This window comes from Rhinoraja longicauda, chromosome 8, assembly GCF_053455715.1.
Source record: "Rhinoraja longicauda isolate Sanriku21f chromosome 8, sRhiLon1.1, whole genome shotgun sequence".
NCBI lineage: Eukaryota > Metazoa > Chordata > Chondrichthyes > Rajiformes > Arhynchobatidae > Rhinoraja > Rhinoraja longicauda.
The window spans coordinates 31,274,074-31,301,586 of NC_135960.1; the positions used below are offsets into that span (position 1 = coordinate 31,274,074).

General features: G+C 42.1%; 1 protein-coding gene across 2 annotated transcripts in view; it reads right to left on the bottom strand.

The window, feature by feature from the left end:
* The window catches only part of traf3ip1 (TNF receptor-associated factor 3 interacting protein 1), an 83,861-nt gene that overhangs the window by 46,464 nt on the left and 9,884 nt on the right, over window positions 1–27,513 (bottom strand). For both annotated transcript variants that reach the window (XM_078403508.1, XM_078403507.1), the window contains exons 2-6: window positions 20,124–20,192; window positions 14,684–14,845; window positions 11,297–11,443; window positions 8,097–8,537; window positions 2,116–2,199 (exon numbers count right to left, since the gene is read on the bottom strand). In XM_078403508.1, coding sequence (XP_078259634.1) covers window positions 2,116–2,199; window positions 8,097–8,537; window positions 11,297–11,443; window positions 14,684–14,845; window positions 20,124–20,192 — 903 coding nt within the window. The remainder of the gene's footprint in view (window positions 1–2,115; window positions 2,200–8,096; window positions 8,538–11,296; window positions 11,444–14,683; window positions 14,846–20,123; window positions 20,193–27,513) is intronic.

The window sequence follows — 27,513 nt, forward strand, 5'->3', positions numbered from 1 at the left end:
ATCTGTCAAAATTAGCCACAGCTGTTACCTTTCATTCGACTGGCTCTTTCCAGACTTTTGCTGTAGATGCACATGATACCCACAGGTGGCAGTGTAACGTTGCTTTAAGTCACCCCACAGAGCCTTCCCAAATTTGAAGGAACAGTTTACCCTGTGAAATTGGGCATTTTCATGGCATACGAAGATTCTATACCTTCAATGGGCAGTTGGTACACAAACACGGGCATCATGCAAGTGAATTAGCCTGTCAACATCAGAACCTCAATACTGCAGCAGTTTTATCATGCTACTGATAGCATGCTACTGATAGTATGCTATTGAATTATCACACCAAGTCAAAGACTGATTACAAGAAAGGTATAACCACTCATTCCAAACCAGAACCGAGCATATAACGAGCAATACAACCAAACATTGTCAGCAATTTTGTTGTCCCTCTCCTCTCAATTCCTCTTATGGAAGTGTATGACCTCACATTTCCACACATTAAACTCCATTTGCAATGTTTTTATCCAAACGGGCCATTCTTAGTCACGTGTGACCAAATATGTGAAAAATTGTGGAATACATTTCTTCTGATTCTGAAAGCTTTACAGGTATATTGTTTTGTACTGTATATATGACTTATATATGTTGAAGTTTATCAAATGAAATTTTTAGATATTATACTGATGTTTGTTTAGGTCAGAGGTCAAATATGACTGGTCACGTGTGGCCTCACATGGTCAGCAAGGGCCCTTTATTTTTGTTTTCACTTTCTAAGTGCCCTCATCAACCCAATGGCTTCATCACCAGGTTATCACCACTGCAACCCTGGCCTAGCACCCCAATAGATATTTCATTTTCTCCTATTCATCCCTCTCCCACTCTCCCTGCAACTAATTTTCTCACTTTTCCAGTTCTGACAAGGGACCTTCAACCTGAACCATTAACTCTGTTTCCCTTCCCACAGTTGCTGCCTGACTTGCGGATATATCCAGCATTTTCTGCTTTTTACTATTATTTTACATTAAATTGTCAACCCATCTATACTGCTGTTTCTGATTTACAAGCCTTCCACTATCAGCTGTAATCAATAAACAAACCACGATTCTCTTCTTTCACAAATGATTATTTCGTTTTTGCCTAAACTGTAGTGGCAGATTACATTTTTTCCCACCATTCTCTATTTAAAGAACTTTTCCCCCAATTTTTTTCACTTTGTATCTATTTTGCATTGACAGTTTCTATTCCGCTCTGTTCTGACTGTCATTATTCTTTCAAAAATTTTCATAGTTCTAAACAAAAATCTCTATTAGATCACCCAGCCTCTTTACCTTTCACCTGATGGATATATAACTACATTTCTAATAATCTCCAGGTTGATCCTTTTTGCATTCTCTCCAACATCGCTGTATAGTGTTGGTTGCCATATTATATAAAGTATTGCAACCCCCACAGTCTTATCGAGATTTGTTGCTGGATTAGTGCCACAAATCTACCTTTCAATGCTCTTCCCCAGGAGATAATCTCACACACATCATCTGTTTTTTTATTAGTCTTTACTTCAGACTTTATGGGTAGAGCATAGAAACAGGCCCTTCGGCCCACTGTCCACGCAGACCAGCGGTGACCCCATACACTAGCACTATCCTACACACTAGGGACAATTTACATTTTTATGGAAGCCAATTAACCTACAAACCTGTAGGTCTTTGGAGGAGGACGGAAACCAGAGGAAATGTAGCAGGAAACCAGAGCGCCCGAAGAAAACCCATAAGGTCACAGGAAAAACGTACAAACTCCGTAAAAACAGCACCCATAGTCAGGATCGAAACCCAGGTCTGCCGCTGTAAAGTAGCTACTCTACCACTGCGCCACCCAATAGTCCTATTGCCCCATATCACAACCTTTTGTGATTTTTGCATATAGTCCAAGGTAATTGATTCTTGTTTTCCTAACATTTAGCCTGATTTAAAAAGTAAAATTACTACCTCTCATTTATTTCTGCCGAGATTTTTTTGCCCATCTGAGTTCATTCTGAGGGTCACAGTTATCTAACAGAGTGTGTATTTCACAACAATAAACAGCTGTTGTCACTATGATTTTGTTCCAGGATAAATCAATATTATTCACCTCTTGCTCTGCATCAGTTTTGATGTCTTTCTTCACCACTTCGGAAGGCTGTAAGGGTGGTTTGTCCTCTGCAATTACTTTAGACTATAGTAGTAACAAAATAAATAAAAGTAGAATTTAAAGAAATTCCTAAATGAAACAAATTCTCAACTGCATTACTTAAGTGTCCTCATCTTAAATTCTGTACCGTTTATTTAACCGGATCATAAATTAGCTGCAGATTAACAAAAGTAAAGGTGCAGATGCTAAAAATGTCCACAAAAAAAAACTAGTTCTTATATTTCTATAAACTGATTGTTTAACATACTCCAGATGTATGTGGTATGCCTGCACAAAGTCAGTATATTTTCATCAACATTTAGCTTTATGTTCTTTTACACTTTCTGCTTTGATTGTCGTGAGCAACTGATCTGCTAAAATTTCTGAATCATTTAAAACTTGCTCCCATTGTATTCTGAACTCAAAGGTACTGTAATAATGAGCAGTCATTTCAGGAAGTCTGTAAAATAAAGAACGGTTAAGATAAATTGATGCTGTTGTAGTGGCCTGGCGGAGGCCAGAGAAAGGCAAGACGCCAGGCAGTGTTTTGTGAGATTCTTTATTAGGCTGTGAGCTCCTGCCCACAGCGTAGTTCTCCTAGTGAATAGCTACGCCTTCCCTTGGTCTGGCTTTTAACCCCTCTCCCTGTCCGTCACGTAACGAGGGGGCTGACCCAAGGAGTGGCCCGATCCGCCACAGGACCCCCCCCAAGAACCGGAGGTACAAAACGGACAGGAGGGCGCACGAGGCGACCAGCCCGGGTGCGCACCATGACCGGCGCAGGGACCGGCGGCTGACAAACAGGTGGAGGGGTCGAAACAGAGACCGTAGGGGGTAGCTTGGATGGGGGGCGACCGCGCGGGCGGGGCTGCGCAACCAGCACCGGCCGATCAATGTCCACGTGTGCCGGCTTCAGCCGTGCGACCGAAACAGTCTCTCTGCGGCCCCCCATGTCCAGAACGAATGTGGCCGAGCCGTGTTGCAGGACCCGGAAGGGGCCCTCGTACGGCCGCTGGAGAAGTGATCGGTGTGCGTCCCTGCGCAGGAATACAAACTGGCAGTCCTCCAGAGCGGCAGGGACGTGTGGCTGGAATGTCCCATGACGTGACGTGGGCACAGGTGCCAGCCTGCCCACCGTCTGCCGAAGACGTTGCAGGGCGTCAGACGGCTGCTCCACTCGACCCTGGGCTGGTGGGATGAACTCCCCGGGAACCGTCAAGGGGGCCCCGTACACCAACTCGGCGGAGGAGGAGGCCAAGTCCTCCTTGGGTGCGGTGCGGATCCCCAGCAACACCCACGGCAGGGCGTCCACCCAGTCTGGGCCCGTGAGCCGAGCCTTCAGGGCAGCTTTCAGCTGGCGGTGAAAGCGTTCCACCAACCCGTTCGACTGTGGATGGTACGCCGTAGTGTGGTGTAGGCTGACACCCAAGAGTCTTGCCATGGCCGACCACAGTTCCGAAGTGAACTGTGGCCCCCGGTCGGATGTAATGTCCAGTGGCACCCCGAACCGGGCGATCCAGTGCGCCGCCAAGGCCCGCGCGCAGGTGGCCGTCGAGGTGTCTGCCAGCGGAATGGCCTCCGGCCACCGCGTGAAGCGATCTACCACCGTGAAGAGGTGGGTCATGCCCCGGGACGGCGGCAGGGGCCCCACGATGTCCACATGAATGTGGTCGAAGCGCTGCCGAGGGACACGAAACTCTTGCAGAGGCGCACGCACGTGTCGCTGGATTTTTGAAGTTTGGCACGGGATGCAGGTGCGTGCCCAGTGTGCGACCTGCTTACGCAGCCCGTGCCACATGAAACGGGAGGATACAAGGGCCACCGTCGCCCGAATGGAGGGGTGAGACAGCCCGTGGAGCACCTCGAATACCCTGCGACGCCAGACGACAGGGACGATGGGCCGAGGCAGGCCAGTGGAGGTGTCGCACAACAGTGTTGTATCCCCGGGGCCACAGACAATGTCCTCCAGCTGCAGGCCGGACACGGCTGTACGATAGGCGGCCATCTCCTCGTCCCCCAGCTGTGCGGCTGCTAGGGCGGAATAGTCGATCCCCCCGGCCATTTGTAGGACGGCGTGGATCGCGGGTCTAGACAGGGCGTCGGCCACCCTGTTGTTTTTTCCTTCCACGAACCGAATCGAGGTGGTGTATTCCGACACATAAGCCAATTGTCTCTGTTGCCGCGCAGACCACGGATCGGAAACCTTTGCGAACGCAAAGGTGAGTGGCTTATGGTCGGTGAACGCGGTGAAGGGTCTCCCCTCTAGGAAGTACCGAAAGTGGCGTACCGCGAGGTAGAGGGCGAGGAGCTCCCGGTCGAACGCGCTGTAATGCCGTTGGGCTCCGCTGAGGTGCCTGCTAAAGAAGGCGAGTGGCCGCCAACACCCGTCGATGTGCTGCTCTAGCACCGCACCAACCGCCACCTCAGAAGCGTCCACGGTCAGGGCGGTTGGGGCCTCCTCCTTAGGATGGACGAGCATCTTGGCCCTGGCTAGGGCCTCCTTAGCCTGCTCAAAGGCCGCTCCTGCTTCGTCGTCCCACTCGAGCTCCTTGCGGCGACCAGCCATGAGGTGGAAGAGTGGGCGCATAGTTCTGGCCACCGACGGCAGGAAACGGTGATAGAACGAGACCATCCCAACGAATTCCTGCAGGCCCTTGACAGTGGTCGGTCGGGGGAAACGGCGGACAGCTTCGACCCTGTCCGGAAGAGGTACCACCCCTTGTGGGGTCACCCGATGGCCGAGGAAATCGATGGACGTCACCCCAAAACGGCACTTGGAAGTGTTGATGGACAAACCGTACTCGCTGAGGCGTTTACACAGCTGGCGGAGGTGGGTGCAGTGCTCCTGCTTCGAGCGGCTGGCCACGAGTACGTCGTCCAAATACACAAAGACGAATTCCAGGCCACGGCACACACAGTCCATAAGCCGTTGGAAGGCCTGTGCGGCGTTCTTCAACCCGAACGGCATCCGTAGGAACTCGAATAGGCCGAACGGGGTGATGATGGCAGTCTTGGGGATGTCATCGGGGTGGACCGGGATTTGATTATATCCACGCACAAGATCCACCTTGGAGAACACGGAAGCTCCGGCCAGGTGGGCATTAAAGTCCTGGATGTGCGGAACCGGGTACCTGTCGGGAACGGTCGCGTCATTTAAGCGCCGATAGTCCCCGCACGGTCGCCAACCCCCGTCCGCCTTGGGGACCAAGTGGAGTGGTGACGCCCACGGGCTATCGGAGGGGCGCACGATGCCCATTGACTCCATTTGACGAAACTCCTCTCGAGCTAGACGGAGCTTGTCTGGAGCGAGACGCCGCGCTCGGGCGTGCACGGGTGGGCCGGTGGTGGGGATGTGATGTTGCACCCCGTGCTTGGGAGCGGAGGAGGAGAAGTGGGTTTCCACAATGTCCGGGAAGTCCGCCAGGATGCGCGCGTACGTCGCATCCACGGACGACAGGTGTCCAACGTTGGGGGAGACCGGCCTCATCGTGCTGGAGTGCACCAGGCGCTGCCGCCTGACATCCACGAGCATGGAATGCGCCCGCAGGAAGTCGGCGCCCAGCAGCGGCTGGGAAACATCGGCGATGATGAACCGCCACGTGAACCAGCTGTCGCCGAAGTTAAGGGCGAGCTGGCAGACCCCGTAAGTGTTGATGGGGCTACCGTTCGCCGCAGTGAGGAGGGGGCCGCTTTTGCCCGTATTGATATCGGCGGTGGAAGGAGGTAGGACGCTCACCTCTGCTCCAGTGTCGACGAGGAACCGACCCCCGGTGCGGCGATCCCGGGCGAACACACGATGGATCTGGCCGGCCGCCGAAGGGATCACTGACGGCCGGCCCTTGCGTTTCCCGGAAAGGCACAGGGTAGGCGACATTGCTTTGCGTTTGGTCCCCAACGACGGTGATAATAGCACCAGCCACTTTTGCTGGTGTCCGGTGGTGGTGCAGACTGGGATGTCCACCAGCGACCTCCGGTGGTTTCCAGCGGTATTGGAGGTGGTGCTGCTTGAGCCGACCACCAGCGACCTCTGGTGGCGTCTGGCTGAATTGTCGGCGGGCCGTGCGAGAAGGACGTGCCGGCACCGGGGTGCCCGATGGCGGCCGGATTTCGCCGCGGGGGTCGCCCTGAAACGGGGTCGACGGCGGCCCCAGCTTGCTGTTGGCCTTCCGACGCCGCGGAAAAGACGGCTTGGGCTTCCAGGTCCTCCCGACGGGACATCCAGATTTGGTCAGCGCGCTCTCCCAGCCGCTGCGTGTCGGTGAAGGGATCCTCAGCGAGCTGAGAACGGAGGTCAACCGGGAGCTGCCGCAGGTAGGCCTGCTTAAATAAGAAACAGGGCGGGTGGTTGCCCATGAAGGCGAGCATGTCCTCCAGAAGGGCCGACGGCCGTCGGTCCCCGAGCCCCCCCTGGCTCATAACGCGAGTTGCCCTCTCGGCGTCGCTGAGGCCGAACCTCCTGATAAGGAGTTCCTTAAGGCCCTTATATTTGTCATCCGCGGGGGGGTCATTTAGATAAGGCTTTACTCGCCTTGCTGTCGCCTGGTCCAGGGCGCCGACGACATAGAAGTACTTCGTCAAGTCGACGGTTACCCCTCGCACAGCAAATTGTGCCTCTGCCTGCTGGAACCAGACCTCAGGCTCTTCGGTCCACAGGGTCGGGAGTTTGAGGGCGACGGCCTCGAGGTCGGCAAGACCGAGGGCGGCAGGAACGGGTTGCGCGAGGGCGGCAGGACCGGGTTGTCCATTATTGTTTGACATCACGACGTGTGATGTCCGTCGAGGTCACCAATGTAGTGGCCTGGCGGAGGCCAGAGAAAGGCAAGACGCCAGGCAGTGTTTTGTGAGATTCTTTATTAGGCTGTGAGCTCCTGCCCACAGCGTAGTTCTCCTAGTGAATAGCTACGCCTTCCCTTGGTCTGGCTTTTAACCCCTCTCCCTGTCCGTCACGTAACGAGGGGGCTGACCCAAGGAGTGGCCCGATCCGCCACACTGTAATCTTTAGGTTTTAGTGCCATCTGACATTTAATTCTGGGAATATGACATTGAATTGGAAAATTGTATGCACAGTGGAAAAAGCTGCATAGAACACTGAACAGTACAGCACAGGAACAAGACCTTCGACTCACTATTTGTCTGCGGAACATGATGCCAAGTTAAACTAAACTCTTCTGGTTAAACGTGCTCCAAATCCCTCCATATTTATGTGTCTAGCTAAAAGCCTTTCAAACACCACGACCATATCTGCTTCCACTACCATCCTTGGCACTGTGTTTCAGTAACCTCTCTCTCTCTCTGTAAAAAAAAATCTGCTCTGCACATCTCATTAAACTCATCCTATCACCTCCCCCCACCTCCCCCCACCCCCCCCCCCCCCCTCTCATCTTAAGCCTTTACACTCTAGTATATGACATTTCTACTCTGGGAGAAAGGTTCTTCCTGTCTTTCATATTTATGCCTCACATAATTTTACATACATCTATCAGTTCTCCCCAAGTCTCTGACACTCCAGGGAAAACAATCCAAGTCTGTCCAACCACTCCTTATATCTAATATTCTTCAATCAGGCAGCATCTTGGTAAACCTCTTCCGCACCTTCTCCAAAATGTTCCACATCCTTCCTGTAATGGGTGTACCGAACTGCACACAATACTACAAATGCGGCATAACCAAAGTTCTATAAAGCTGCAACATGACTTCCTGACTCTTCTTCTCAAAGCCCTGATCAATGAAAGCAAGCATACCAAATGCCTTCTTTACTGAACCAACTACCCGTGTTCCTACTTTCAGTGGGCAAAGGACTCCAAGATACAGGATTGCTTTCTACTTTTAAAAATATTTTTTTCATATTGTTAACAAATTTGCTGGATTTGTCATATTTTTTACTAATAAAATAGTGCCATGATATTTCACTCTAAAAAATAATGTAATTTTCTTTTAATTACCCGTCTCTCTGATTTCTCCTGTTCTTTGGCTTTTTCCTTTTCCATTTCTTGGTCTCTACTTTGGTCTTTCAAATGCTCATGCTCTTCTCTCTTGTCCTTCTCTCTTTTCTCTCTCGTTTTTTCTTTGTCTCTGTTTCTCTCTCTCTCTTTACTTCGTTCTTTGTCCTTTTCTCCATCACCTCTAATTTTGTCCTTCTCCACTTTTTCTGTTCCTCGATTCTTTTCCTTCTCCACTCTTTCTCCATCCCCTCGATTCTTGTGGTTTTCCTGGTCCTTTTCTTTTGTTCTCGCTCGGTCTCGCTCCTGTTCTTTAACCCTTTCTCGTCTTTCACCATCTTTGTGTCGATCCCTTTCTTTATCCATTTGTTTTCCACGTTCCCTTGACTGTTCTTTTTCTTTCCGGTCTCTGCTAGAGTCTTTAATTCCATTATCATTCTTTTCCTTGAAAGCCAAATTGGATACAACAGTTATAAACACTGCAATTTTGAAATTAATATGTGAAAAATAGAGCAGGTTAAAAGTTGGAGATAATTTAGCAATGGAATGAGTAAACAGACTATTGAATTAGTAAATATCTAATAACATGCATAGCTGCATAAATAAAGTGTGCTAAATTTTACCCAGAGTTTAGCAATCCAGAAGAGAGTAAGTACCAGATCAAATATACAGTACAAGTTAAGAAAAAAAACCAATATCAAATACACCAATAAATGTGGCCATCGGAACACAGCTACCAGACTTAGAGGGCATCTACAACACACGATGCCTCAGAAAAGCCACCAGCATCCACAAAGACTCTTCACACCCCTGCAACAGTCTGTTCGAACTCCTTCCATCGGGCAGACGATACAAGGCCTTCTACGCCCGCACCTCCAGACTCAGGAACAGCTTCATCCCCAGGGCCATAGCTGCTATGAACCGGTCCTGCTGAGCCGGATGGCCACAACGCATAGATCAACTTGCACTTTACCCTGTCCAAAACTGTTACAACTGTTTCGTTTTGTTGGGTTGCTGCTGTCTAAATTACTTAAATTATTGCATCGTATGGGAGGCGCATTCCCAATCTCGTTGTACCCCTGTGTACAATGACAATAAAGATATATTGTATTGTATTGTATTGTATAACTACAATTTAGATAGTGCCTTCAATACAGGAATACTATATATTTTTAAAATTGACATATCGCTTCAGGCCATGGGTAGATAACCAGGTAGGGTTAAAGACAGATTTTAAAGAGCATTTTAAGAGAAAAATGAAGAGAATTTGCAGGGGGGAAAAGTTCAGGAGTGAATTCCAGATCTTAGCACCCACATAAATGAAAACACTGCTGCCAATGCTGTAGCAACCAAACAATGTTGGTCAACAAGTACAGGGTTGTTGAGTAAGTGGGATTGTGGAAGTGGAAGTGGTGATGAAACACACTACAGAGCGGAGGTGCAGAACCTAGCGGACTGGTGCTCAGATAACAACCTGTCCCTAAACACCTCTAAGACCAAGGAGCTGATCATCAACTTCAGGAGGTCACATAATGGGGAATACGCCCCGATCTTTATCAACGAGGACAGTGTGGAGTGTCCAGCTTCAGGTTTCTGGGCACTCACATTTCAGAGGACCTCACATGGTTCACTAACACCGCTGCGCTGGTCAAGAAGTCACAGCAACGACTGTTTTTCCTAAGAACACTGAAAAGGACTGGTCTGCTCCAACAGCTGCTGACGACCTTCTACCGCTGCACCACAGAGAGCATCCTAACACATGGCATCTCTGTGTGGTATCTCAGCTGCACGGAGGCGGAGAGGAGAGCTCTTCAGCGGGTAGTCTACAGAGCTCAGAAGATTATCAGGACGCAGCTTTCAGCCTTGGAGGGCATCTACAATATACGATGCCTCAGGAAAGCCACCAGCATTCATAAAGACTCCCCACACCCCTGCAATAGTCTGTTCGAACTTCTACCATCCGGAAGACGTTACAAGGCCTTCTACGCCCGCACCTCCAGACTTAGGAACAGCTTCATCCCCAGAGCTATAGCTGCTCTGAACCGGTCCGGCTGAGTGCCCCCCCCCCCCCCCCCCCTCCCCACCATGAACTGTCTCCTTCGGATGGTCACGTCGCACATCGACCCAGCACAGAACTATTTGCACTTTATACTGTTTTAACTGTTTCTAATTTTGTTTCTCTGGGCTGTCTAAATTTCTGTTGATTAGCTAATTAACTTATTGCATCGAATGAAAGTCGCATTCCCAATCTCGTTGTACCCCTGTACAATGACAATAAAGATATATTGTATTGTATTGTATTGATGCAAGTTGGAACACATGCAATAGTTTTGGATGAGTTCGAGTTTACAGAAGGAGCAATGAGGGAGGTTAGTCATGAGTGTTTAGAGCCAGTTCTGAAGGGAGTAAAGGTATGGATGAAAGACTCAGGTTCAATCCTGACATCGGATGCTGTCTGTGAAGAGTTTGCACAATCTCCCCGGGTTTCTCCGGGTGCTCCTGTTTCCTCCAAATACGTGTGGAATTGAAGGTTAGTTGACCTCTGAGAATTGTTCCAAGTGTGAAGGAAGTGGATGCGAAAGTGGGATAGCACAGAACTAATGTGAGTGGATGATCGATATGAACAGGAGGCTGAAGGGCCTGGTTCCATGCTGTAACTTTCAGTCAGTTAATCAATCACATTATTCTGATTTGTATCGATCGAAGAGGGATGGGATAAGACACTTGTGGATCTTAAAATCAAGGCCCAAGTGGGAGAGGCTGATAGGTAGGAAAACATAGTAGAAATATCATTCTAATAACTTATTTGATTTTGATTTTATTTTCAAAGCTGAAATATTATTAATTTACTATTTTTCCTCTTTTTTAATCACTTTTGATCTATTTCAGATTTTCCCATGTGTTACTCTATTTGCTGAATCAATTTTATCCACTTTAAATATACTGTATCTGCAAATATTGACGATTTGCAAAAGATTCGTAAAATTCATTTTATATTTTAATTACATTTGTGAAAAAAAGAACTCATATTTATTCAATGCCATTATCATCTTCAGGACATCTGAAATTACATCCAAAGTTGTTTCAGAAATGTGTAGCTACTTTGATAGGTACAAGAAGAGATAACTTCAATGATTCAATTACTTTAATGATATAATGTTTAATATTTATATTATGCATCCCCCAAGTGATATATTGATTACCTCCAGTTCTTTGTCTTTTTGTCTCTTGTGCTCATCACTTTTTTCTCTGTTTTCTTTCCCCTGAGATTTGGAGCTAGATGGTGCTTTTGCTTTAGGATCTGTCTTTTCTCCAGCAATGACCCTCCTCACTGAATCATCACTGGAAAGCTGGATAGTGGGAAAGAAAGCTAATTAATATCATTTTCCACTTATTTTCCACAAACTACCACAGTGACTGATCCACAATGTTTATTTTAAAGTCTACAAATGGAGAGAGTAAACTTCGCTCTTAGATCTACCCAGGTCTACCCAAATCTGTCTGAAGAAAGGTCTCGACGTGAAACGTCACCTATTCATTTTCTCCAGAGATGCTGTCTGACCGAGTTACTCCAGCTTTTTGTGCCTCTCTATCCAAATTCTCAACTAGTTGTGTTCCCACTAAGGCAGTGTCACAAGGTTATGAAGGCATGTGCAGAATATAACTAATAGACAGGAATAATAAGGTCATCACCACAAATTCATGAATTAAAACTGAGCAGTTACATAAAATGCAACACTTGCAACTTACCAAAAACACATTGAAGAGCAAAACATTCTGCAACACCAAGTTAGTAAATGACACAATATATCACACATATTTCACCAATCAATGATGACCAGTCAAGGTCTTCATCAGAATCAATATCCTCCCTGTTTCTGTTTACAATGTCCCAGAGTACCATTCTGACATCTATCCAAAAGGACAATTTTTAACTTCTCAACTGATCAATCAGGGACATCAATCTTTGACTGCGCAGCACTTCTTTTCAGACACAACTATGCATTAAGCACACACATGCCAAACCTAAATGTCAAATATATTTTTAACACTTGACTGAATCTGAATTAATCATCTTTGTCTCCCAAGGCTGGTGAAACATACTCCACACTTTTAGAGCTTTCTTTCGAAACCACTGATTTTTTTGATTTTTTTTAAGTAAAATATTTTTGTTTACAGCGCAAAGCAGAATACTGATACAAATAGGGTATAATTTAATTGTTTCTATTAATAACTATATACGCTAATTAGATTTCAGTCAAAACACTTAATTTATTCTCATAGATCATGGCTTTCAACCTGGGTAGTCAAATAAAAACATAAGAAATACAATCAGAAATAGACCATTTGGTCCCCTGCATCATTCAAGAAGATGATGGCTTATAATTTCCTTCAGCTGTACTTTTCTGCAATGATGAGAAGAGATCCCTTTGGATGCATTTCCCTACAAAGCTGTTCCTTAAATTCTTCGTGACATATCGATAGATTTTTGGCTGTTATGTGATTCTGCCCCATCCCAGAAATCTCTCTCCCCAAACTTTGTTGCACTGAAATTGCCTTTAATTACAGTATTCCCCTGCCAGTGTAGGGATTAAAACTGAAAATGCATCCAGCAAAAGGCTAGAAAGCCAAGCATAGTCAAACAGATCAGGTCAACTGTCTGGATTTCCTCATGGGAAATTTCACATGATTAGGAATGGCATGAATAAGAATGATAAACACAAAACAAATTAACAACTGTTGGACAACTGCCAGATTCCATCTTAAATTTAGGATGTTGAAACAACGTGGCCTTTGTTGATGTCTTTCTCAATTATTAAGTGACAGAAGCATTAGAATGAGTGACAAAGGATGATAACTTCAGTCATTTAAAAAAATTGGGGGGGAAAGCACCTTCTATCTTACAAATGTAACACTCAGTACTCATTTTTAATAGATGAGTTGTAGAGATATTAATAATAATAATAATAATAATAATAATAATAATAATAATAATAATAATAATAATAATAATAATAATAATAATAATAATAATAATAATAATAATAATAATAATAATAATAATAATAATATAATAATAATATAATAATAATAATAATAATATTCATTTATTGTCATTGCAACGAGTACAACGAAATTAAAAAATAGCCAATCCTGACGGTGCGTACAAACATAACATATATGCAATAAATGCAAAAACAAATAAATACATAAATACAATTATATTAAGTACAAGATTTTTTAACGGTGTTGCCTAGTGCAAAGGTAGTGTTCAGTTCTCGTATGGCCCTGGGGTAAAAACTGTTCTTAAGTCTGTTTGTTCGGGATTTGATCGACCTGAAACGTCGACCAGAGGGCAGATGAACAAACAGACGGTGGCCGGGGTGGGATGGATCTTTTATTATTTTGCCTGCTCTACTGAGGCAGCGTAGGCTGAACAGGTGCTCCAGGGAGGGCAGTGAGCAGCCGATGATCTTCTGGGCCGTCGTGATGACCCTCTGAAGGGCCTTCCTGTCCTTTTCTGAGCAGCTGGCATACCATGTGGTTATACAGTATGCCAGCACACTCTCGATGGAGCAGCGATAGAAGGACAACATGAGCTTCTCCTGCAGGTTGGTTTCTTGGAAAGCCACAAATTGATTTGAATAAAAATGATTCTGGAGGAAATCAAATGATGATATATAGGAACACAAGGCCATTCAATACCTCAAGCCTATTCTAACACTGGAGATGGGTGTTCAAGATGGGTTTGGCCTCATATCACTGAGAACTGTAACCTAACAGTAATCTATATTCGTCTTAGTCTTGAAATTTTGGCATCCTTATTTTTGAAGGATAAATTCAGGATTTCCTTCACACTTCCATATTTGAAATTATATCCCCCCCACCTCTTCCACCCCCATTGCCCCACCCTCCCTTCAGCCCATCATCTGCACTTTCACACCCCAGGGAATAGGTTCTTATCCAATTGTTCAATCTTTCAACTGTGCAACTCTTGCTGTTTTGTTGTTTTATTAATAATGCTCCCTTCTATGGGATGTTTTCAGACAGTAGGTGCTGATTTCATGAATGGCAGGTGACTATGCCTTCCAGCCAAAAAGACGGCAAGAACAAGGAAAATGCATTTTTTAAATAAATATGAACAATTCAGACTTGGGATTTGAAGAACACAATATATATGAATATTTCATAAAACTTAGAGGTGTTGTGAATTGAGGAGAAAAGAAACAGATCAATCTCACAGCATTAGGTCATCTTGAACGTCATGTTTTAGATATTTGTATCGAATCAGGACCCTCAAGTTTCATTGCCGTTCCATTTATGCATGAATAACTATGAGGGCCAACAGCGTCATTGCTAGCGCAACCGCAAAATCTGCCTTTTAGAGCTTGTGTTACTGAACCTCTTTCCTCACGCACCCATTATTCTTGTCTTTAATAGAATGGCAAGACGCTTGAAAAATTCAGTTCAGAAATTTTTGAGTAACACTGAACTAATAAGCATAACAAGTGCCCCACAAGAGGGAAGTGCAGATACTGAACATCTTTTATTCATCCTTTATCCATTTCCTCTTCCCCAGAAACATTTACCTTGTTAACGCAACATTTTGCAATGACTTGCAAAAGCTCATTAGTTTTCTCTGGTTCGTGACCAGCCACGATGCGTGCAGGCTTCACAGACAAAGAATCACCAGACACCATCATCACTACATCAATAGCCTTCTGTAGGAATGCAATTTTAGCATCTTTATCCTGACAAAATAAAAGGAAAATACATGAATCGGGAAGGCACAATTTCAACTTTCATATTACATGTGGATGCTGAGATAAGCAGTTGAAGCATTAATTGAAGGATAGGTATTAGCATGACAAATGGTGAATTTTCCCTCACATCTTCACCCATGGGATTTATTGTTTAACCTTTAAAATATGCAAATTGTGCTTCAATTAACAATGTATATGAAAGCTTGGCTCAAGCATTAAAGCAATATTTCATTAATCACTTAAGTAACAGTCTAGATTGTATGCTGTGGAACAGATTCAAATTCACAACTAACTCAATGAAGAAAAAAAAAAAACGTTGAAAGAATTCAGCTGGCCAGACAGCATATGTGGAAGCAAAGGAATGTTGATGTCTTGGATCAAGACCCTGCATCTGGACTGGGAGTTTAGAGAGAAGATAACCATTACATTGAAGTGAAAGGGAGAGCAAGTTGGGCTGTTTGGGGATAGGTGGAACCAGATGGTGGGTGGAAAGATGGACAGATGGCGAAGAAGAGGGTAGATAGGCTTGATAAAGAAGGGATGGCCTGCCTATCCCAGGCAGATAGGCATGTTGTTGATAGACAATTGGAACCAGGCTGAGGAGGATGGTGGTGGTTGGGTGGGGGAAGAGTAGAGATGGAAGAAGTGAACAAAAGGACAGAGACCCAGGGTGAACTGACAGGAGTGGGAAGCAACCAAAGGGGTTTAGTTTACCTGAAATTGGAAAAATCAGTGCTCATACCCTTGGGTTGTATAGGACAACCAAGCAGAATATGAGATGGATGCTTGGTCTCACCGTGGCAGTGGTAAAGACTGTGGACAGAGAGATCAGGGTGGGAATTGGAAAGGGCAATGAAATGAAATGCAACCATTAGCTCAAGATGGCCATTGCATAGCACGCAATGCTTTGCAAAACTGTTGCCTAGTCTACAATTATGTAGAGGAGGCCACGTTGTAAATACCAAATGCAGTTGACCAGTTTGGAGCTGGTAAATGTGCATCTTGCTTCACCTAGAAAGACTATTTGGGTCTCTGGATGGTAATGAGGGAGGTGGTGAAGGGACATGTGTTGTACTTCCTACTGCTTCAAGAGAAAGTGCCAGTAGACAGGATGGTTTGAGTGGGAAGGAATGAGCAGAACAGGGAGTTACTGAGTCATAGCTGCAGAAAGCAGAAAAGTAGGGGTGGGATGCTGTAATAGGTGGTGGGAACCCACTGGTACTGGTGGAAATGCTGGGCTGTAATGCTGGATGAAGAGGCAAATGGGATGAAAGATGAGGAGCAAAGGAACTCCATGCCTGTTCAGTCTTGGGGATGATGGGGATGCGAGTAGATATTCAGGAAAGGGAGGAAATGCAGGTGAGGTGCCATTATACAGCATCTGCAGTCTATAGTGTCTCAATTTCCCAGCACCTATAGACTCTAGTGTCCCCATTTCCCAAAATATGAAATCTCTTGTGTCACCATTTTCCAGCATTTGCAGTCTCTTGTGTCTCCAGAACTCATTGATGTACCCATTATTATCCTAATGGGAGAAACTCAAGGGGTGTAAGTCTGGAGACCAGATTTCAGCAGAAAGAAAATCTAGTGAGAGATCAAAAATACCACAACAAAGATCAAAATAAGAAAGGAAAAAAGTGCATGGAAACTTTTTTACACAACAGTTCAAGCAAAGAAAATGCACAGGATTTCATCTCTGGAACTGCGAGGATCAAGGGACGGAAAATTAAAGAAGCGACAACCCTGAAGTATAATAAAGAGGTATTGAAATCATGGACCACACCTATCCCTAGGACCCGACAAAGCAGAAAAAGAGAGGGACTCTTGGTTTGGAAGAGGGTTCCAAAGTTGGTTGTGAAGAGGATCCCAGAATTCACAAACAGCTGGGAACACAAGCAGCTTTGGGAAAATAGCAAAAAGACATACAAATTCTTTTGTGAAGTGTTAATCAAATGAATTAAATATTGTACATCCCCTAATTTTACAACTGAAATTTTAAAGACTGTATATTAATCTATTATAATTTAAAAATAAATGGCAAGTTATGTTTGAAGTAAATTACATGGTTAACTCTTACAAAAACACGTTAAAAGCCTGAGGGAGTCAACTTGCTTGGTCAGTTACACCTTAAGTCACCTCACTATACTCCACCTCCACCCATTTAATATAAATATACATCTTACCCACAATCACATTCATACAAGATAAATGAGACACAAAACAAGATTACAAATGCAATATTTACCAAATAACCACATTTTAAAAGCAACAATAAATATAAAACAGATTGAGGCAGTAGCCTTTTATCTTCAAAAAACAATATCCACAGCATGATTGTTACAAAGTAATGAAAGGATTTTATTGCATGTCATTCCTTTAATGTTTTCCAATGACATTATGATTGACCATCATGCATAAAACACCCAATGAATCAAAAGTATTAAAGTTTCAAAGTTATAAGTTTTATCATGGTATGTGAGAATCCCTATGGAAGTGGTTTCCAACATACATCAAAGAATAGTCATTACTTAAGAATTTCTTTCATTTACAGGTTATTAGGGCTTTGCTTCAAGATTTGAAGATATAATCTTAAAGCAATTTTTATTTTCCCGAGTTCTTGGCATGAAAATTGTTGATCAAATTTATTAAATTAAAAGCTTGTAATTTCTGTATGAAATAGTAACAAACTAATTGATTCTGCTTGACATTTTTCATGGAGAGTCAAATATATCTATTTTGTTAAAATGAAAGCATGGGTTATTTTGTGATTTTTTACTATTTTCCCCAGAGATTATATACATTTAACTGAAGCCATAATGCAATATGAAATGTTTTTCTATGATGAGCTTTTTGTTCTTCGGTCAGTGATATCCTGGACTCTATAGGCCAAAATCATTGGAATCTTTAAAAGATTTTTGCAAAGAACCTGAGACAATAGGTGGCGCATTAACCAGACCCAAAAATTGCTGGAGGGATCCAGCTGACAGATTGAATTTTCCACCGCGATCCTTAGATCATATTTACTTTTCCATCATAAATCTCCAAAAATGCATTTGGTAAACTGAACAAGGACATCTTTATTATCCAAAGATATATATCTTTAACCAATTTATAAAACTGACAGGACATTGTAATACATGGTGATTTGAAAGTCACAGTGTAGCTTCACCTCGTCATGAGGTTTTTTTAAATCTCCTAAATCCACCAATATTGGTGGGTATTGCAAACACGCCATTATGTTTCCAGTAACTTCTGCAAGTGTGCTTGAACAACTTATTTATGAGGTTGTTGCCAGGACTGAAGGGCCTGAGCTATTGGGAGAGATTGGGCAAGCTAGGACTATTCCTTGGTGTCCAGGAGGCTGATAGACAATAGACAATAGGTGCAGGAGTAGGCCATTCGAGCCAGCACCGCCATTCAATGTAATCATGGCTGATCATTCACAATTAGTACCCCGTTCCTGCCTTCTCCCCATACCCCCTGACTCCGCTATCATTAAGAGCTCTATCTCGCTCTCTCTTGAAAGCATCCAAAGAATGGGCCACCACTGCCTTCTGAGGCAGAGAATTCCACAGATTTACAACATTCTGACTGAAAAAGTTTTCCACATCTCTTTTCTAAATGGCCTACCCCTTATCCTTAAACTGTGGCCCCTGGTTCTGGACGCCCCCAACATTGGGAACATTTTTCCTGCCTCTATTGTGTCCAATCCATTAATAATCTTATATGTTTCAATAAGTGGTAATCTTATAGAGATGTATAAAATCATGAGGGGAATTGAGAGGGTGAGTGCCCAGACTCTTTTACCCAGGGTAGAGGAATCCAGAACCAAAGGACATGGGTTTAAAATGAGAGGGGATAGATTTAATAGACAGATACAATATTTTAAAAACACTTCTACGGGTTCATTAATGGGAAAGGTTTAGAGGGATATGAGCCAAATTTGGGCAAATAGGACTAGATTAGATGGGGCATCTTGGTCAGCATGGACGAGTTAGGCTGAAGGGCCTGTTTCCATGGCATACAACTCTAACATACTTTCCTTTATTCTGCCAAATCAACCATGTTACGATAACTCCCTGTTAATTCTCATCTCCAAACTTTGCTCCACAAAATATGTGACTTAGTAGAGTGAACAGCAGGTTTCAACCACAACAATACAAGGCAAAATGAACAAAGATCGCTCTTATTTGTATTATTTATTCATATTTTTCAATTTATCAGAACTGATACAGGTATATTCTGAATACCTAAACAGCCATGCATCTGAAACACATTTCTGTGGGACACAGGAAGTATGCAGCTGGACACACTACGCTTTTTTACACTAACTTCAAACAAACATCCACATCAGGCCACCTAATATATTCCTTTATTCATCTCACACCGGGGAAATTTATTAATAACATTGGAGCACTAGTAGACTAAATATTGGTTAGATTGTTGCTAATCTATATATTTCATTCAGGTATTGTGGCCTATTGATACTTCCAGCCATCAAAAAAAATCAGCAACTTGAAAAATATTGAATGAAATAGCATTTCATCCAGCTAACCATGGAGCTAATAGCCCATTAAACTTTTCACTAAAACCATTAACAGCTTGTAACCTGCCAACAAGATTTAAATAATCTGCCTGCCTGGATTCACACACATTTTGTTCCTTTATGTCTCCTCTTTTTTTCACCATTTAAAAACCAAACATTTCCAAATATCTTTCTTAAGCAAAGTGAATAACCACGGATCTTCTCACAACATTTCTTCTAGCTTTAGTCACTGTTTTAATCACCCTTGGCTCCTTTCAAGTTTCCGAATCCATCTAAACTACTTATTATACCTCCTAATTTAGTGCTATCCAGAAACGCAGAGTCAGGAGATTTAGGGATGAACGTCCATGTCATAAATTGCTGATAATTTGGGACTCAGTAGCAACCTATCGGAAACTTCACTTGTTACAACTGCAAATCCAAGTGCACATCTTTTATCTTCATGCTGTGTATAGTACCCCAACATGTATCCAAACCAAGTTCAAAGTCTACTTTCAACTCCATCAGGTCTCATTTTGAGATTCTACATACAATCCAAATTGAGGAGGGGCCAGCATTACAATATTTTGGTCGTTCTCCCCACTGTACTCCTTGCTGGGATTTTAAAACGGCCAATTAACCCTCAGATCATTTAGATTTTATAGACATTAATTTAATTATCTTAATTAATTAGCTCAATTTATAAACTCTTTTCAATGTATACAATTATTTCCTACTTACCTTAACATTATCAGATTTCATCTCAAAGTCTGTATATAGTCCTTTCAAGAACCCGGTGATCCTTATAACCTGTAAATAAAAGAGAACTTGAACTTGTATTTATTTAACTGCTGCTAGTATTAATGGCTCATTCAGTTTAAAAACCTGCCTCTTTATCATTCAAAATGGTTATCATCACTCCCTTCTCAACAAACTGACTCTCAAGCTCTGTAGCCTTGCCAACCATATGCCCATCAAATTTCTTCAGGACTTTGAATGCACCGTCAACTTCCTGTACTGTGATTCTCTCACTGAAACTCCAAGTTTAAAGTCCTCCTATATCTCAACTTACTGACAGGAAAAAAATCAAATCTAACCAACTCAAATGAAATATTCTGAATGTACTTGCAACCTCAAATTTTCCCTCGCTGTATTCCATCTGCCACCTTTTGTCCACTCACTTAACCCCTCTATCCATATCTTTTTATAAACAATTTCCTCCTTACAACTTGCCTTACACCCACCTATCGTATCATTAGCTACATTGAAAAGAATGCACTTCATGCGTTATCTAAGTTATCAACACAAAGTGTAGATTGCAGAAACCCCAGGATTGTACCTGTGGCACTCCTCCAGATGCAGCTTGCGAACCTGAAAATGAGCCATGTATTTCTTCCCGTTTTCTGACAGTTAAGCAACCCTTTTGTGGCATCTTGTTGAAAAACTTTAAGAAATCCAAATACATTATATCCAGTTCTCTTTTATTCCAAATAATTCTACCTTGTCTGACATAATTTCCTTTTTTGAAATCATCTTGTAACTGCTTAATCAGACCTTTTTTTCATATGTCCCATTATAATTTTCTTAACATCCCAATGACAGATGTTTGGCTGACCGGACAAAAAAAAACTTTCTTTTTCACCTCACTGATTTGAATGGCATTTGTGGTTTGTTGACCGCTATTGCTGCATCTAATTCTTTTAGAACCCAAGGAACAGGCTGTTATGACCAGAAGGCATGTCAATCTTTAAACTTCAAATTTAGCCAGTGTTTTCTGTTTTGTTTTAAGCTTCCTCCTCTTTTTAGTTCCTTATTTCCTTCCAGATTTGATATACATAGAAACATAGAAAACAGGTGCAGGAGGAGACCATTTGGCCCTTCGAGCCAGCACCGCCATTCATTGTGATCATGGCTGATCATTCACAATCAGTAACCTGTACCTGCCTTATCCCCGTATCCCTCGATTCCACTAGCCCCTAGAGCTCTATCTAACTCTTTTAAATTCATCCGGTGAATTGTCCTCCACTGCCTTCTGTGGCAGAGAATTCCACAAATTCACAACTCTCTGGGTGAAAAAGTTTCTTCTCGCCTCAGTTTTAAATGGCCTCCCCTTTATTCTTAGACAGTGGCCCCTGGCTCTGGATTGCATTCAGATTGTATACACATTGCATTCAACATTGAAGATAGATGTAAAGTATCAAAAGAGTCTGGAATGTTCAATTACCATTTGTACTGATAAAGGAATAATGAAATTATTACTTGTTGCAGCTTCAGAGGCCCATAAATGCAAAAACACATAATATATAACAATAAAAAATACATAAATCAATAACATAATATTGGGAACCATAATAGTGCAAACAAAAGATATAGTGCATAGAAGGTCATGGTTGCTGAGATCTGTTGTGTAGTGGTCAAGAGTCTGATGGTTGCCGGGGTGAAGCTGTATTTGAACCAGTCGTGGTTTTCAGGTTTCTGTACTTTCTTCCCAGTGGTAATAGCAAAATAAGAATGTGGCCATGGTTGTGTAGGTCTTTGATGATATTGGCTGCCTTTTTGAGGCAGCAACTATAGATCCCTTTGAATATATGGAGGTCAGTATCTATGATGGACCCATCTACTACTCTCTCTAGTCCCCTACATTCATGAACATTTGAGTTGCCGAAGATAGACACAAAATGTTGGAGTAACAGGACAGGCAGAATCTCTGGAGAGAAAGAATGGGTGACGTTTCGGGTCGAGACCCTTCTTCAGACCTGAACTTGGCCAAGAAGCAACCAGTCAGTATGCTCCCAACCATACAACTGTAGATGTTTGATTGTATATTTAGCAATATACCAAATCACCTCAATCTTCTAAAAATGTAGAGGCATTGGTGGGCGTTCTTTGTAACTGCAGCAATGTGCGTGGTCCCAGATATATCTTCAGAGACATGCATGCCCAGGAATTTGAGCTGTTGATTCTTTCCACCGCCACCCCATCGATATAGACAGGTTTGTGGATCCCCAACTTTACCCTCCTGAAATCATCTTGCTAACATTGAGAGCAAGATTGGAGCTCTGTAGAACATCTGTATAACATCTCTACCATTTTCTTATTCTCCACATTAGATTTCAGGAGATCAGAGCTTGTTTGTACTTTTTACTTGGCAAAAGCTCTTACTGTTTTCTTTTTCCCAATTCTTTACCACTTTCATTTATGTAATTACTTTCATTGAAATACACAATTTCAGCCCCAAGTTTGTCACTTTCAAAATGCATAAAAATGTAATTGGCTATGATTATGAATCCCACAAGTTCCATTACGTTGGGGTCACAAATTAATCACATCTCATACTGACAGAACTGTTTTTCTTTTATGTGGCAATCTTGAAATAATATAGTTACAAAATAAAGGATTCTTTATATAAGACAGCGCTGAAGTGAATATTCTTCTCTCAAGATTGTAAATCATGGTGAATCTTTGTCCCAGAAAACTATGGAAACTGAATTATTGTCAGACCATTGAATATAATCAAAATCTGGAACTTTCTACTGTAGAGGAATCCAAGCTGCAAAGGGGGGTCACCCTGGCAGACAACATTAAGGAAATGATAACCAAATGGACCATGGCAAGCTCAAAGCAATGGGTATGAAGAAACTACAGAAGTTGATTTAAACTGAAGACAGACACGTAGCTGGAGCAACTAGCGGGTCTGGCAGCATCTCTAGAAAAATACCGTTCTATCACCCGAATGGCAACCCATAAATGATTAAAGTTTTTGTGAAACAAATTCATTAAAACAATTGCTTGTTATTTGCTGAACAATTGTTTTGGTGCAATATAATTGTTACTCAATGCATATTAAAATTCCGTAAGAAACCACAATTGCCTGGAAATTATATTGGAACAACTTTTTGCAACTATAACCAAACAAAACAAATCTATTAGCAGGTGTGCATGCTGACATTTTGACAAAAATCTCTTCTATCAATGGCTTTTTAAAATTAGACCTATTAGTATATTGAATAAAACACTAGTTTTAATTTGAAAGTTTGGTTTCTTATATTTGCATTTTCAATTCAGAGTGATGTAATTCAAGTTTATTTCACTTATTAATTCCATTCATAGTACTTACACATTAAAACAAAAGTCTGAATTATTTTTCCACCTCTGATATCACATTGGAAAATGGCAAGAGGATATTTTTGAAGTCTTTTGAAAATCACCGATATTACCTTTCTGTTAGCAGTATAGATTGTTCTGCAGTGCCCTACAAAATATTTGGGACAAAGACCCATCATTTATTTAATTCCCTCTGTACTCCACAATTTGAGATGTGTAATAGAAAAAAATCACATGTGGTTAAAGTGCACATAGTCAGATTTTAATAAAGGCCATTTTTATACGTTTTGGTTTCACCATGTAGAAGTTACAGCAGTGTTAATACATCATCCCCCCATTTCAGGGCACCATAATATTTGGGACACAGCAATGTCATGTAAATGAAAGTAGTTATGTTTTGTATTTTGTTGCATGTCCTTTGCATGCGATTCATGGACATCACCAGTTGCTGGGTGTCTTCTCTGGTGATGCTCTGCCAGGCCTGTATTACAGCCATCTTTAGCTTATGCTTGTTTTGGGGGCAAGTCCCCGTCTGTTTTCTCTTCAGCATATAAAAAGCATGCTCAATTGGGTTCAGATCAGGTGATTGACTTGGCCACTCAAGAATGGACCATTTTTTTAGCTTTGAAAAACTCCTTTGTTGCTTTAGCAGTATGTTTGGGATCATTGTCTTGCTGTAGAATGAACCGCCAACCAATGAGTTTTGAGGCATTTGTTTGAATTTGAGCAGATAGGATGTGTCTGTAGACTTCAGAATTCATTATGCTACTACCATCAGCAGTTGTATCATCAATGAAGATAAGTGAGCCAGTACCTTCAGCAGCCATACATGCCCAGACCATAACACCCCCACCACTGTGTTTCACAAATGATGTGCTATGCTTTGGATCTTGGGCAGTTCCTTCTCTCCTCCATACTTTGTTCTTGCCATCACTCTGATATAAGTTAATATTCGTCTCATCTGTCTACAAGACCTTTTTCCAGAACTGTGGTTGCTCTTTTAAGTACTTCTTGGCAAACTGTAACCTGGCCTTCCTATTTTTGCGACTAACCAGTGGTTTGTATCTTGCAGTGTAGCCTCTGTATTTCTGTTCATGAAGTCATTGACAAATCCACACCCGACTCCTGAAGAGTGTTTCTGATCTGTCGGACATGTATTTGGGGAGTTTTCTTTATTATAGACAGAATTCTTTTGTCATCAGCTGTGGTCTTCCTTGGCCTGCCAGTCCCTTTGCAATTAGTAAGTTTACCAGTGCTCTCTTTCTTCTTTATGATGTTCCAAACAGTTGATTTTGGTAAACCTAAGGTTTGGCTGATATCTCTAACAGTTTTATTCTTGTTTCTCAGTCTCATAATGGCTTATTTGACTTTCATTGGCACAACTTTGGTCCTTATGTTGATAAACAGCAATAAAAGTTTCCAAAGGTGACGGAAAGCCTGGAGGAAAGACTAGGTGCTGAGAGCTCTCTTATACCTGCATTAAGGAGGCAATTAAACACACCTGAGCTGTTACTATACTGGACTCGCCGAATGTCCCTATCCAGCTATCCAACAAGCTAAACAATTGATCCAATAAAGACCAGTGGAGACGAGCTGTCGTTTGATGCTTTACTGTATTCAAATGTGAAACTGTAACGTTTAGGCACAAAAAGAAATAACATAGGGTTTAGTTACGTTATACGTTAGTATAGGAACATATAAAGATGATGTCAATAAACATAATTACTTACAGGCTAACAAACTCTGTGAGGAAGGATGGCAGCAGATTAAACACAGGTGAATTACGCTGTCTACACCATGAGGTTATTCCTTTCTGAGCTGCACTTCATTGTTTATGACAGCTTCCCGTCTATTAGGGAATGAAACTTAAAGCTGCTGTACCAGAGCTTCCAGCAGGTGGCAATAATGCATTTAAACAAAATAATGTTCCAGTACAATTACAAACACCTGTGAAGCCATGTGTCCCAAACATTATGGTGCCCTGAAATGGGGGGGCTATGTATAAACACAGCTGTAATTTCTACATGGTGAAACCAAAATGTATAAAAACACCCTTTAATAAAATCTGACAATGTGCACTTTAACCACATGTGATTTTTTTCTATTACAAATCTCAAATTGTGGAGTACAGAGGAAATAAATAAATGATGAGTCTTTGTCCCAAACATTATGGAGGGCACTGTATATGTTTTATTTAGTTCTATGGAGGTTGTTATTCCTATTTGTTTCAGATGAACGTGCTAATTTCCTATTTTAATATTTACTTGTGTTATTTTTATAAATTAGGATTCCCAAAATAAACACAGACCAAACTTTGAATCAACATCTAGAAGTATAGAGATGTGTGGCACGGTGGCGCAGCAGTAGAGTTGCTGCCTTACATCGAATGCAGCGCCGGAGACTCAGGTTCAATCCTGACTACGGGCGCCGTCTGTATGGAATTTGTACGTTCTTCCCGTGACCTGCGTGGGTTTTCTCCGAGATCTTCGGTTTCCTCCCACACTCCAAAGATGTACAGGTATGTAGGTTAATTGGCTGTGCAAATGTAAAAATTGTCCCTAGTGGGTGTAGGATAGTGTTGGTGTGCGGGGATCGCTGGGCGGCGCGGACCCGGTGGGCTGAAGGGCCTGTTTCTGCGCTGTATCTCTAAATCTAAAAAATCTATAGAAGTACATTTTGGCAATAAGAATTCACTAATATTTTTGCAGTTTCTGGTAAACATTCAATTATTATGGAAACCTGAATAAAATACCTAAAGTGTTTGCACCATCAGACTTTTGAGAAAACACCACTTGGCATGTTTGTTTATGTCCCATAGTGACAGAACAAACACATTCAATGTCCATGCAGCACAAATTACATCATTGTTTATGTACTTCAAGCGTACAAATATTTACAACATGGAAACAAGTCAACTAAGCAACTATATTGAAATGATTTAGTCTTTCTGGTCCACACTCAATATATAACATGTTGTAAATGTTTTAAGCTTGTTTGTCAATGTATCTATCCACTGCTGGGGCATGAGCTCACTGAGTCAAGACCCTCAAAAGTAGGAATGTAACAGGAAAACTTACTGAAAATTGGTATTACACCTTCTTGAATTTACGACAAAAGAAAATATCTATCACTCTGATCTTGTGCTATAACTTTAAATGCTAAATGGCAAGGTTTATTTTTTTATTTAAAACTTTGAGAAATTTATTACCAATGATCTCTTGGAACTTTTACCAGTATCAATTGGAAACCCTAAAGAAGTGGTTTGATACTAATACATTGTCATTAAATCTAAGTAAAACAAAATTTATTGTGTTTGGAAATCGTAAAATAAATTCTGAGGTAACACTTATGATTAATGATGAAGAAATTGAAAGAGTGTATGAAAATAAATTCTTGGGAGTGATAATAGATCATAAACTCTGTTGGAAACCTCACATAAAACATATCAAATCAAAACTGTCTAAATCCATTGCAATGCTGTACTAAACTAAGGACACCTTGAATCAAAATTCACTATTTACTTTATATTGCTCACTCATTGTTCCATACATTACATATTGTATGGAAGTATGGGGAAACATCTACAAAACTAGCACGAATTCAATCTTTATACTGCAAAAAAGAGCCATAAGAATTGTCAATAAAGCCTGTTATAATGACCCAACCAACCCATTATTTATGAAATCATATGCCCAAAAATTTATGGACCTAGTAGACTTAAATACTCTACAAATAATGTTTAGAGCAAAAGAAAGAACACTTCCTGACTGTATCCAAGGTTTGTTTTCAGTGAGGGAGAGCAGGTATCCACTCAGGGGAAATATGTTTGAAAAAAAGAGGGTAAGGATAAATGTGAAAAATAGATGTGTGACTGTTAAAGGGGTCAATTTATGGAATAGTTGCAACAATGAATTAAAAGAGTGTAGTAATATGTGTAAATTCAAGAAAATGTTCAAAAATATTATATTTGAAAGATACAACATATGTGATCAGCACTGAGAAATGACTGATATGACAGAAATGATGT